Source organism: Lagopus muta, chromosome 3 (genome assembly GCF_023343835.1).
Source record: "Lagopus muta isolate bLagMut1 chromosome 3, bLagMut1 primary, whole genome shotgun sequence".
Classification (NCBI taxonomy): domain Eukaryota; kingdom Metazoa; phylum Chordata; class Aves; order Galliformes; family Phasianidae; genus Lagopus; species Lagopus muta.
The window spans coordinates 60,577,027-60,590,055 of NC_064435.1; the positions used below are offsets into that span (position 1 = coordinate 60,577,027).

Here is a 13,029-nt window from a genome sequence, read left to right on the forward strand (position 1 = left end):
GTCTCCTCTCTCTCCCCCACCCTCCCCCCCCCGCCCCCCTCCCCTTTCTCTCTTCTCCCCTGGCAATAATCCTTCTGGCAATGGCGCCTACTCCTTCCCAGGTCTGCCAGCTGCAGCCACCAGAAGCGATAAATAAATAAATAACCCCCCCACCCCCCCACCCCGCTCTCCCTGTACCCTCCTCCTTTTCCTCCTCCTCTCTTCCCCTCCTCTCCCGGCGGCGGAGCAGGGAGCGGGACCTGCCTCTGCCTCCCCGCTGCGCTCCGCTCGGGGAGGAACGGCACCTCCCGGGCGCCGGGGGGGGGGGGGGGGGGGGGGAAGGAGGGGGGAGGGAAATGGGGAGCGAGAAGAAGCCCTTACTGAACACCTCCCTCTCCTCCTCCAAAAAGAAATAGAGAGAGAGAGAGAGAGAGAGAGAGAGAGAGGATGCTCCGGTACAATAAAAAAAAAAAAAAAAAGAGGGGGGGAAGGAGGGGAGCGGGGGAGGGGGGGAACGGTACGGTCCTGGGGTGCAGCGCCTTAATGTCGCATTCTCGGAGCCGGGGCACTCCCGCGGGGAGGGAGGTGCCGCACTCGTCGCCCTTCGGCTCCGATGCCGGGCAGGGCCGGGGGACGGTGCAAGGCACGCGAGGAGCGCGCACCCCCCGCCCCCGCTCCCGCGCAGCACGCAGACACGCGCCCACGCCGGCTCGGCACCTCCGCCACCGCACACGCACAAGCGCACACACACACACACAGAGCCTGGGCCATGGCAACTCCGCAGCTCGCGCACAGGAGCGCGGCGTTTTGCAAAACCAGGTTATTTCTGGGTTATCGTTTGTTCTCTCCGCAGGATTCCCGCTGCCCGGCAGCGCGTAGTGACCGCGGCGTGCCCTCCTCCCATCGCGGACCCCCTGCGCAGCGAGTGGAGCCGGGCACTGTGTGCGTCCCGCTGGGGGAACATGCAGCCCTGCCAAACCCGGCCAGGGGCATCTCGGGTTTTGTAGATTCGCACTCACTGCAAAGCCGGGATGAGGGGCGGCTGAGGAAAATGGGATTGTTTAGTCAGGAGAACAGAAGGCTCAGAGGAGACCTTACCGCTCTCTACAACTGCCTGAAGGGAGGTTGTGGAAGAGTGGGAGGTGGCCTCTTCTCCCAGGTAACAGCAATAGGGCAAGAGGAATGCCCTCAAGTTGTGCCAAGGGTTGATTCAGGTTGAATCTTAGGGAAAAATTTCTTCTCTCCTTTTCTGCTGCACCCCAGGGAGATGGTGGAGTCACTGTCCCTGGAGGCATACAGGAACCGTGTGGATTTGGCACTGAGGGATGTGGTCAGTGGGCATGGGTTGGTGGTTGGACTACATGATCTTAGTGGTCTTTTCCAACCTTTATGATTCTATGAAGGCCAACCTATTATATCCCATAAACAACGGTGGCATCTGTGCCATAAATTGGGAAGAATCTTTATAGATTAATAAATTTTAAGATCATAATGACAAGACCTTGAGCCAAAAGCCCTTAACCTGTCACCCCATAACTCCTGTTTCTTTGCAGCCCTTCCTGTGGAATGACATCTAACAGTGCTGACCTAAAGACATCTGTAAAGAAGAGGCCATCACCTCTCTTGATAAATTAATTCTGTCATTTGCTAAGATGTGAATCAGATTCAGTACAAATTTGTCTCACGCAGGTTGCCAGCCTTTGGTGAGGCTGCCCAGAGAAGCTGCGGTGCCCCATTCTTGGAGGCACTGAAGGCAAGGTTAGATGGGGCCCTGGGCAACTGAGCTGGTAGGGGCAGCCCTGCCCACAGCAGGAGACTGGAACTGGATGATCTTTGAGGTTCTTTCAACCTAAGCCATTCTGTGATTCTTTTCATGTCTTCATCAAATTAAGTACTCCTGGCATTGCTGATATTCCCTCACTCACATACGCTAATGTGTGCACACTGCAATAGCAAACCCCTGGAGGCAAAGCAGCAAGGCTGTCCCAAGAGGCTGCCTCCCTGTGGAGCCATCCACATTACATCTTCAATTCTTTTTGCCTGAGCACGTGAGCCGCTTTTTTCTCCTGCGTGCCTGATCATGCCTTGCAATAAATCACAGCGTGTGCTCTCCATTCACACAAGTGGCCTGCCCTGCAGTTTGTCACCTGCAAACTTACAGTACATTATTTTATTTCAGAAAATTGATTATTGTTACACCAAGAACAGATCTCCCTAGGATCCCATCAGGAACAGAGGGCACACTGATTTTGCATAACATTATTTTTAATCACCATTTCAATCCTAAATGAATGTCATTCTCACCTACATCTGCAATAGGTACCAAGACTGTTTGTCAAATGCTGTTTCATGTGAAATCACTCCTTCAGAGTTGATGGAAGCCCCATCTCTGGAGATACTCCAGGTGAGGCAGGATGGGGCTCTGAGCACCCTCATCTGCTGTAGGTGTCCCTGTCTACTGCAGGGGAGCTGGACTAGATGTCCTCTAGGGGTGCCTTCCAACTCAAACAATTCTATGATTCTGTGAGAGCTGAGTTCCAGCTCTTGTGCCCAAACTGTAAAGATCTGGAGCATTGCTGGCTGCCATTTAACCTAACCAAAGCTGTACTTCAGATTTGGTCTATTGAACAATCTTGCAATTTTGATTTTAATGCCTTTGTTGCAGTCTTCTCTGTGAGGAAAGCAGAGATGCTTTTGCTTCATGGTGTGAAGACGGAGTAATAAAGGCTTGGGAAACACTGAGACACTGAAGCATTCAAGCTCCATGTTAAGAAAAGCTATGAAAATAACCTTTTTTTCAGGCTGGGGACTTAATGTGGGGAAATAAATAAAGCCATATATTGAACAATGAGGATTAAGCTAAATAAGCCTTTCTAAATCCTTCCTCTGTACTCAGCAAGGCATGGAAAAGAGTTTCAACATCTTTTGTAAAAAGGAAAAAAAATAAAAATGCAAGAAATAGTTCATGATCAAGTAATTATAGACAACACTGCAATGTAGGTGCACTGATGCTGTTTAGCTTTAATAAAGAACATCTTTTCTGATGCTTTTAAAGACTTCATCTGAGATCCTATCAAAGCTTTTCATACAAGATGCATATAAGGTTTCAGTAAGATATATACATAGTTATCTTCTGCAAATCCTCTTCTTTCCTGCCAGCAGCACTCAGGAATTTCTCCTTTACGCCTAGCAGATGCAGGTAGTGCCTCCTTTTAGATGAGAGGCCTAGCAGAGAATTGCACCAGACTTTTTTGAAAAATTATCTCAGACACAGCCTCCTCCCCAGCCAGCTCCTCTTTATTTTTCCTTTCCCTAGAAATCCCCAGAACATCTCACTACCATAAAATCAGTACAGTGCATCCCCTTGGAAGACATCCTTTAATACTGCACCCATCTTTTATCTGCTGTGCAAAAATATTTTCTATTCTAATTTGGTGGTCAACAGTAGGCACTGTGTCCGTTTGTTCCTTGTTGGCTAAAACATCCGTTCTCAAGAGTAGTAAACCCTGCTCCCTTTGCTTGAAAATCAAATGCCACTTTCTCCTTGGCACATTATCCAGTCACGTCAGCATTTTAGTCACACGAGCCGTTCAGCTGCATTTCAGTAAACACTTCTGTCCAATGTCTTCCTGTTAAATAATACTTTCCAGTTCCTTCCAGGTATTATCAAGTCTTCTCATAGTGTGTGCAGAGTTAACGCATTTTATTCCATATGTATTCCTTCAATGTTCATGAATTTCAGGTCCAGATATCTGCGCTGCTGTTTTTCCCTTGACCACTTACTTCCACAGCAAGTTGAATACCTTCAGAGGATGTGTGAATTCAAGAAGACTGCTTTTCCCTTCCCACCAAGCAATGAGCTCTGCAGCTGGTCCTTCTTCACCCTGGAAGCCAGCCTGATGCCACATGAAGCATGCCACGCTGCTCATCAAACTACAGCTCCATCCTGGGTCTTCTGTCTTCCTTCCTCTTGCTTTTGAAGACAGGAAAAATTGCATATGCATACTTAATCGTTTTCCTTTGTAAATGGAAGTGGAAGAACTGCAATGCTCTAATTCAGACCCAGCTACTGCTGCTGGAGCCAGCCATCAGCAAGCTGGCAGAGAAAAGAAGCTCCAGCACCCCCCTCTTCTTCCTCCCAAGGACTTCACTTTCCTTCAGGACAGCTTGAATTGCAAGTTTGGGTTTTATGGGTGCTTCACATGGTTTGAAGGAAAGGGGAAAAAAAGTGGCTCTGAACACTCACGATTTCTTAATACTCAAGAGTATTAAGAAACAGAGGAACGTCTGGTTGTTGTATGGCTGCTGTATTGGACTGTGTGGAAACTCTTTCTTTCTCATTTTCAAAGAGTCTTAGGAGACCAAAATCAGATGGAATATTGATTTGTGACTTAGACTTCTAATTTTTCCAGTTGTCCGAGATATTCAGCCTCTTCTTTGCTGAGAAGCCCAAAGTCTACAGTCCATTTCTCAAAGGGTAGCCCTGACCTCCCACTGAAGAAGGTCTCTGCACTGTGAATCAGACATGTGATCAACTCCTTCATCCTCCAAACTCGAAGCCAGACACTAATACAATTCCAGTGAGCAGAGAAAAAGGAAAGGAACAAGGAAAAAAGAAAAAAAAAAAAGGAAGTAGGTGGCCTAAATGGACAATAACTTACATGGAGCAAGCTGGTGATGCTATGACATTCAGTGACTGCTCCTGAACTGAACGTAAGCATGTTTGTCTAGCAAATACTCAGTGCAAGCTAGTAGTTTTGCTGGCATAGAGGGAAACAGTTCAGTTGCATGTAACTGGAATCTCAGAACATCAATACGTCTCTCCAAACAAATGCAGAGTAGCAAGATGTACAAGAGAACAATTTCCAATTACTAAATTTCATTTGCGTATGACCACCTGCTGATAAAATCTGGAAGTCTCAAAACTAAGAAAACCTTCTTGACCCTAATGGTCAACGAGCATTTTGTCTACAAGTGTAATTGCTGGGCTTTCATTAACTTATTAATGTAATACAATCAACAGTCATGAAGGAAAACCAGAAATGAACAGAAAAACCTTGCTGTGTTGGTACACTTCTAACAGCTCTCTCATGCAGACACACAGCTTTGATTTGTGACTCCACAAACTGAGCAGTGTTGCTGCTAGCAGGTGAACAAAAGCATTAATGAGAAATGGGAACTTGAGAGAGCATAAAATAGAGTTCTCTTCTCCCAGCTGCTACAGGGATCAGAGCCTAAGAAATCAGAGGGATGGTTAAAAGAAAACCACTGACCATATGAAACAAACAAACAAACTCCCACAGTTGCCACTCTACAGAGTTACAAAATATTTTATTAGTTCTAACATTGATTTCATCAATCCAACCCACAGAGACAGAGCTTTAAAGTTCTCCACAAAAATATTCAATCTATGTGGTTTTTGATAGGTCTTGGTAGAACCTCCATGTATATGCACTACAGGAAGAAACGTTCCCCCTACACCCGAATCATATAAATAGATATGACAAAATGACATGAGTTTATGAGGATTCAAAGGAAGTTCTGTACATTTTATGTAGAAAATAAGAACAAATAATGGAAGAAACCAAGACTTTTGAGGGGAAAAATGGTTGAAATCTTCACACTTCTATGTGTAAAACATTTCCAGCTGAGATAAGGAAGTCTCCCTTATGTGCTGAAACTATTAAATCAACACTTTAATGATGATAGTCAATGACCAAATACACTGACTGCTATACACATTACTTGTCTGATTGGGTAAAAGCAGACCCCACACTTAACAGCTGTAAACATCTTGTACAGGAGCAGATTAAACCCCATGTTTTCAATAGAACTATATGTGCTGCCATGAGCAACTTGTCAGAAAAGGCAAAATGTGAGTTATATCTGAAACATTCTTTTTTAACTAATAGCAGCTCTGTATCATATTGGTAATTTATAAAAACATTTTTTGTTTACCCAGTAATTTTTAACCAACATTTAAATGTTTACAATTTAATGAAAGTTATAGTTTCTTAGATTCATTTTCTCTAACTGTAATTTTGAAACAAATCTCCCATGTTTAAAGAATTGTTGCTAGGTTTGTTCTTGCAAGTTCTATGCATGTTGAAAATCCACACAATGCTGAAGTAAGCTGTGCAATCTGGGACACAGCTGCACACTTAGATTCACATATAGCTAAACAACTTTGCCCTGAGTTGTTGCCTTATTTCTTTAAGAAAGATGAGAAAAAACTACTTGCAAAATCAGCATTCTAAGCATGCTTAGAAACTCAACAAGTGCCTTGAGTAACTAAAATTGTCACAACATTTAATGTACAGTATTGTCAAGCAATGTGCAATCTGTATGCATCTAGATTGTTATTTGTGCAAAAATATGCAACCTTTTCTGCCTCAATGTGCAAATCCACACTGTCTTCAGTGAGGGGTCTGTTGTAGCCAGTTAGGGGCAGAACTGGCCTATATTCTCCCTCTTGGTATTTAGAAGAGGGGGAGAAATATTAACTAGCATCTGTTAAAAGGCACAACTGCAAAATGTTTTAGTAGAAAAATAAACATTTTAAGTTATTGGCAGATAACATTAGTGCAATTATTTTGACTGCCTTACTTTCTTTCACACAGTAGATTAAAAAATACATTGTCACTTGTGAAAAGAACCTAAGACACTTCAGAAACAGTTATGTAGCTGCCAAATAAAGGGAACTGAAGAGGAGCAGGTTCTGTGACATGATATAACCACAGTACTTACTTAATGTAATTCTCCATAATTAGTGCCATTTAACGCTCCAGAAACACAAAATTTAATGCTTTTAAACTAATTACTGTCCTTCTCATAAAAAAATATACCACTTACAGAATTTTCAAAAGGCTGACTATCTGCTGACTAGGAAGAGAACATTTTCATATTCAGCTATGTACCGATGACATCTGGATCAACTTCTTTCTTTGAAGAACCATTTTTGGTAGTCTGAATTGGAACACGGTCGTAATACTGGTGCTGGATTACCATTGTAGGAATTTGACTCTGCTTGTAAGCACTTCTGAGTTTGCATATGAAACAAAGTACCATCCTACAAAAGAGAGAAAGAGGACTTTATCAAAAGTCCTAACTTTTAAACTTATGTCCTGACACTTAAGTTTGTAAACGATATGCTTTCTCAGCTCACTTTTATTCCCTTTTGTTACTAAATCACAATATGGGCAGAGAAAACCAAAGTGAAATATATGTGTTACTTAAATTCACTTAGTCTGCATGTAGCAAGTACATTTAGTTATTGTTAGTTAGTTGCCTATTTCAGATATATTTTTGACCAAAAAAAATTGCCATTTCTTTACAGGTTATATTTGTAGTGGAAAAAGCAAAAAATTCTAAGTGTGCCTCTTGCCTTCAAATCTCTGTGCAGTCAGCTGGATTTGCTTAAGGATAGCACAGCTGCCTAAAAGGCACAAGGCCTGACCGGCCTGTGCACTCGTGTTCCCAAAGAACATCATGTGAGGCCTCAAGCCTTCCTGTTACAGGAGTCTCCAAAACCATTTTATCTCCAGTTCACATAGCTCACTCAAATCTAGAAGCGCTGTCAACCAAAATACTGAGCTGCAATAAGGTGGTGTAAACAACTGTGGAGAACAGCTGTGCTCCAAGAGCCTGTCTTTGGCCCAGGTGACATCCGCACGCCTAACTATTTTCAAAACCCCTGATGGACACCACTATGCTTGAGTTCTTTGAAAATCTTGCTCTTCAATCCTCAGGAATGTTGCACTAATGGCACCTTGCTCCATAGCTTCCAAGGGCCAGAGGTGTGCGTTTGCTCATGTGTTTGCTCGCAGGCTTAGCTGCTGAATGACTTTATGGTTTCCATTTGTGATAATTCACACTTCTGCGTGGACTAATCAATATCTGATCCACTTGCTTTCGATGCGGTGCCAGGCTGCTGGGAAGGCTGTTCCAATCTCTGGTAATGGTACATCCCTGCTACTTGTTTAAGGACTGCTCCTCTAGTGTCTGACATTTTTCAACACAAAGCAGGAGATACGCAGTACTGATACCTGGCCTATCACTTGCCTTGAAACATGGGGACCAATGATTTTGATTTAATGCAGCACAATAAGAGGAATCAGTACAGAGCAGTAGATTCAAGTCACACAGGGGAACAATGCGGTCATGAGAAAGAAAGAGGATTTAGTATCTGAAACTTAATTACTTTAAATGTGAATGGCTAGGAATGCTGTGGAACCAAATGTATTCCAAAACTGCGTTTTCTCAGTTATTTTTATGAAGTGACTGAAGTTCATCTAAAATTTGTCATCTTAGGAATTAATATACATGAACTTGAAAAATTTCATGAAGTCAGTGTTAAAAATGAAATACCATCGATAAAGCCAACCTCTTAACTAATCTTACTCAGTGAGCTTCAGTCTGGACTAGATTCAGTGAGGAGACAGTAATTTTCATGTTTTTCTTTAGAATTTTCTCTGTCTCCTATCACTAGTGGAAGTACCTAGGCAAGAATTTGTCAGCTGTGGAGCCTGTAGAATTTAGATGCATTATGTAGAAACATTATGTAAATATATATTTTTGATATATTATGTGACCTTTTCCCTTAGCTGAATAATAACATCCCAGAAGCTGACCAAGGCCATCATTTTTCATGCAATTTATTTTCTCTGAGGCATTCAGGAACTCCTTCAGAGATTAAAACCTACTAACACAAGGTTTTCTAAGATGACATGTTATGTTTTTTTAATACACTCAGTACTTCTCAGCATTTCTTCTTTTTTGTAATAGGCATTTAAGTTGAAGAAGGAATTTGTTGAGTCCCTCCAGTCAGTAAGATGTGTCCCATGGAGGGGCAGGAGTAAAGCAGAAGGTACTTTCTGATGGAGCATTAAATTACACAACTGCATTATGTTGCAGAAAAATCGAGAGAGAACATCTGATGCTCATGGGCAGACAGTTGGCAGAGGAGAAGCAGCAGCTTCTTAAAAACAAGGAGGAGTTTAAAGCAATGGTAGTGAATGTGAATTATCGAGGATATATGGGGGTAAAAATACTGAGAAATAATAGTTAATGAAAGGAGAGCAGAAGTTGGCCATCTCTAAGACTGGATAGAGAAGGGGAATGGAAGTTCCCTTGAAACTACAGATGGGCGCTTTTCTTCCTCTTGCCTTTCTATTCAGCAGGAATGTGCTTCAACTGCATGTTGCTGCTCCCCTGTTCTATGTTTACATATTAAAAGCCAAGATAGAGAGCCTATCTAAACGAAATCCCAGTCCAAATATAGGAGTATTTGTGGCCAGAATGTGAAGGCAGTAAGATAGAATTGTTTTGTTTTCTTTTTCCACCCTATCCCCTTCCCCCCAAAAAAGTCAGCAGTTTTTTCTCCCACATCTTCCCCCAAAGAAAACAAACCCAAAGTGTGCCAAACAGGCACTCCTACCTCTCTGAAAGCAAACTTCTGGTTTTCAGGAACATGGTGAATATTTTCTTGACACAAATTCATTGTCAAATAGTCAGTCCCTGCAATAACTGCTGCACAGGCTTCAGGCTGTCGAGTGTTGTAGTGTATTTCATTATGGGATGTGTACTCAAAAAACTATAAATGTGAGAGAAGAAACAGAGGGCAACAGTAATTTCATATGTACACAAGAAAGTATTTATAGGAAAGATATCCTAAGATACTGAAGTTCACATATTAAAGTTAGTATTGTGGAGAGAGAATCTTCCAAATATATTCAAGGAGCCTTAACTGCTGCTATTTGCTTACTATTTTACAGAAAATCAATCTCACCACAGCACTGATTTACTCTGGTAGAACTTAAGAGTGTATCAAAATGCTGAATAAATGCACTGGAAAACAGATGTTCCAACATTAAAGAACTTACCGCATTTGGCCGCAATATTCTACTTTCACAATTCAGACCACTTTTAAAAAGAGGACAGAAACCAGTTTGTAGCCTGACAGTATAACTTTTTAATTCAGCTGTCACAAAGCAATGTTCCTTTTAATTAAAAAGCTTCTCAATGAATAGTTCAAATGCAATTTGGTCAAGGTTCACATTCAGCTACAAAACAACTCAGGATGCACAGTGATGAGCATTTTATTACATGACATTTTAAGACATTATTCGGAACAAATCAGCTACAGCTGCTTTTAAACATGAGCAGAACTCTATTAAAGACAATTTACGGGCTTTGCTTGTTGTGCAATATTCTATAGAGATGTTCTGAGCATGCCCTAAACCATTGTTTTCCGCAGCAATTATGGTTGAAGCTTTCCTTAATTTTTTATTTTATTTTTATCATGGACACTTGCCAAATCTTGGACTTCATTAAAGAAAATGGAAGAATATGAGAGCTATTTGTATTTAGCATGCTTATAAATAATTTAGACAACTATAGTGCACGGATGTGTGTTTAGAACAGATTTAGATTATGCTCAGTGGGGTAGACAAGGGTTTTATGCACCTCAGAAAATGGCTTGTTACCAATAGTGTAGCTGCATTAGTGGAAAGCAATAAAAGGAGGAGGGAGAGAAGGAATCCTCTTTTGTTCTGTTTCACTCCTGAACAAAGTGATCATAAAACAGTGTGAAGGGAGCTATACCAATTCAGAAACTTAGTATATACTTGTGCTTACCAGGAGACCACTCTTAACAACCACTAGCTAATTAGCCTTGAAAGAGAAACTTAAAATGGACTTTTAATGTAAGTACCACTGCGTGATTAGCAAGTCTGCAAGCACACAGTTCCAGGTACCAGAGATCTGATCTAAGCTAAACTGGTGGTAGACTTTTCATGAATGAAACCTCTTGAGGAATTTCTCTGCCAAAGTAGCAGTTGCAGCTGTACATAAGCAAATGCTGCCCACTGCTTGCAGAGCTTCATGGCTGTTTTTCAAGGGCAGTGATGTAAATGATCCCCCTGAATTAACACTTTCACCATCATTCAATCATAGGAAGTAGCAAATGAAACTGATTTGAAAAAGCAACTTAAGCTTGAAATCTACCTCCTGACATAGCATTCAAGAGACTTTGATTTCCCCTAGAAACGTATTGCTAGGACTACTCTTATGATGTAAGCTACCTTACAATGTTTGCTTTATGCTAGAAATGTCTTATCATCAACAAAAGTAAAAAGTGGCAACGTTGGCCCAATATTTTACTTTCTGCCCCAATAAGCTGGTGCTCCCTATCCTTTCAGCATTCACGAATTTCGTATTTGAGGATGAAGATCTTGCTTCTCCAGGCACCACAATAATCTGTGAGGTACTCGTTCTAAAACTATGACTTGTGAATAAAGGAAAAGCTTCACAGCTGTTTGTTGTGTCTGGATGGATGCTGCAGATCAGCATGCTTTCTGCTGTTGCTTTTACAAGGTTCCATTTAGAGCCCTCCTCTGTAGTGGATTTATAAAGTAGAGCAACACTTAGTAACATTTGGCTTTGAGTATCAGCCAAAGCCTGCAAGCTGCTCATGGTACCAGATACATTAAAAGTGGATGGAGCAGCTACTAGATCAGAGCACTTCTTACTACTGAGATCTTTCCTCAATGGCCTCTCAAGGACTTCTATCAGATTTTGGTGGAGAAGAGCTAATAAAATGAATAATTTCTGGGTAACATTAAGAACTGAGGCTATGTTAGTAACAGCCAAGCACTCACATTTCCCTGCCCAATGATTATACAGTCCCAGTGCCTCACCACCCTCATGGTGAGGAATTTCTTCCTTATATCTAATCTAAACCTTCAGTTTTTACTTTAAAACTGTTACCTCCTGTCACTAGGTCTCACTTGATGAGGCCTTTTACCCAATGCCTGCCATTTCTGGGATATTTAGGGGATATGCCGTGGCTACGCAAGGGCATGGTGGTGCAAGGATGGTGGCTGCCTCATCAGACTCTGGAACACAGTCTCAGCCCTCTTCATGCCTGGCTACCTACTGCTCATCTGTGCAGTGGCAAAAGCTTGTACGTGGCAGGCACTTTCTGAGCAAACGAACCAGCAGTGATGCTACCAAGTGTAACATCATAGAAAGCCAGGGACTTTACTAAGCTTTTCATTTGCCTCTGTCCATTTGCCTTAAATGGGAATAGCAGGGGAATACTGTCAGACACAGTAGGCTGCTTAATGGTCACCAATCTTCTTCCCATATCAGGCAGGCTTTCTACAGCATGCACTTGCCCTTCTGTCCTGCTTCCCAGCCACGGCAATGAGCTTTACTGGTCTTGAATTTCAAAGCTCTCCACTCTCACCTAACCAGACAGACACTTGGACTAAACATCAGTAGCCTGAGGTTCAAGCACTTCAGAAGTGTATTCTGTATTTTTTGCCTCGTATCTTCAACTTCTTGCTATAATGAACACACTCGTTTTTAACCACTCACAGTTAGCTTTCTTACTACTTACTCAAAAACAATTCAAAAGGACTAGCAGGAACCCTATCCCTAAGGACGTCATTGTGCAACTGGATTCAGGAAAGAAAGATTGACAAATTACCATGGATTTCAGATAATTTTCTGAGTGATTTTACTTTCTGAGAGATAATGTTGGAGCAGAAACCAGACTTCATAAATAATCAAGAGCAGAGAGCTCTCTTCTCTTGCTACAGTGCACATAGATACTCAGAAGTCACCACAACTGGAGAACTGCTTCCAGTGAAGAGAGCTTTTCTAGTTGACCCCTACATAAACAGCCACCTGCCACCAGCATATCTTGCCTTCGGATGGCTGCACTGGTGTGTAAGATACATGTGGTAGACCAAGTTAACATTCACTAGTGTTAAATTGTACCAAGATGTTTCTGGAGAATAACTTTCCTGAGCTGTACTCTGGAGAATAAACTTCACCCCTATACACCATGAGATAAAGTACGAATGAGCATCAGTGAGTACTGCCCAAGGAAGAAAGTGGTTAACTGTGGAACAAACACTGCAATTGGAGGAAGGAATAAGGAGAATAATAGAGGGAAAAAAAAAAAAAGGGAGATAGATGAGAAAAGGAAAGGCACGTGATAAGGAGCAAAACATGACCTAGTATGAGGACTAGCTGCCGGGAGAA

At 42.2% G+C, this 13,029-nt stretch overlaps 1 protein-coding gene across 1 annotated transcript in view; it reads right to left on the reverse strand.

Moving 5' to 3' along the window:
- Window positions 1-5,293: 5,293 nt before the first annotated feature.
- GALNT12 (polypeptide N-acetylgalactosaminyltransferase 12) overlaps window positions 5,294-13,029 on the reverse strand; it is a 45,474-nt gene continuing 37,738 nt past the window's right edge. The window contains exons 9-10 of the mRNA XM_048940848.1: window positions 9,416-9,571; window positions 5,294-7,048 (exon numbers count right to left, since the gene is read on the reverse strand). Of these exons, the coding sequence (XP_048796805.1) occupies window positions 6,911-7,048; window positions 9,416-9,571 (294 nt within the window). The 3' untranslated portion in view covers window positions 5,294-6,910. The remainder of the gene's footprint in view (window positions 7,049-9,415; window positions 9,572-13,029) is intronic.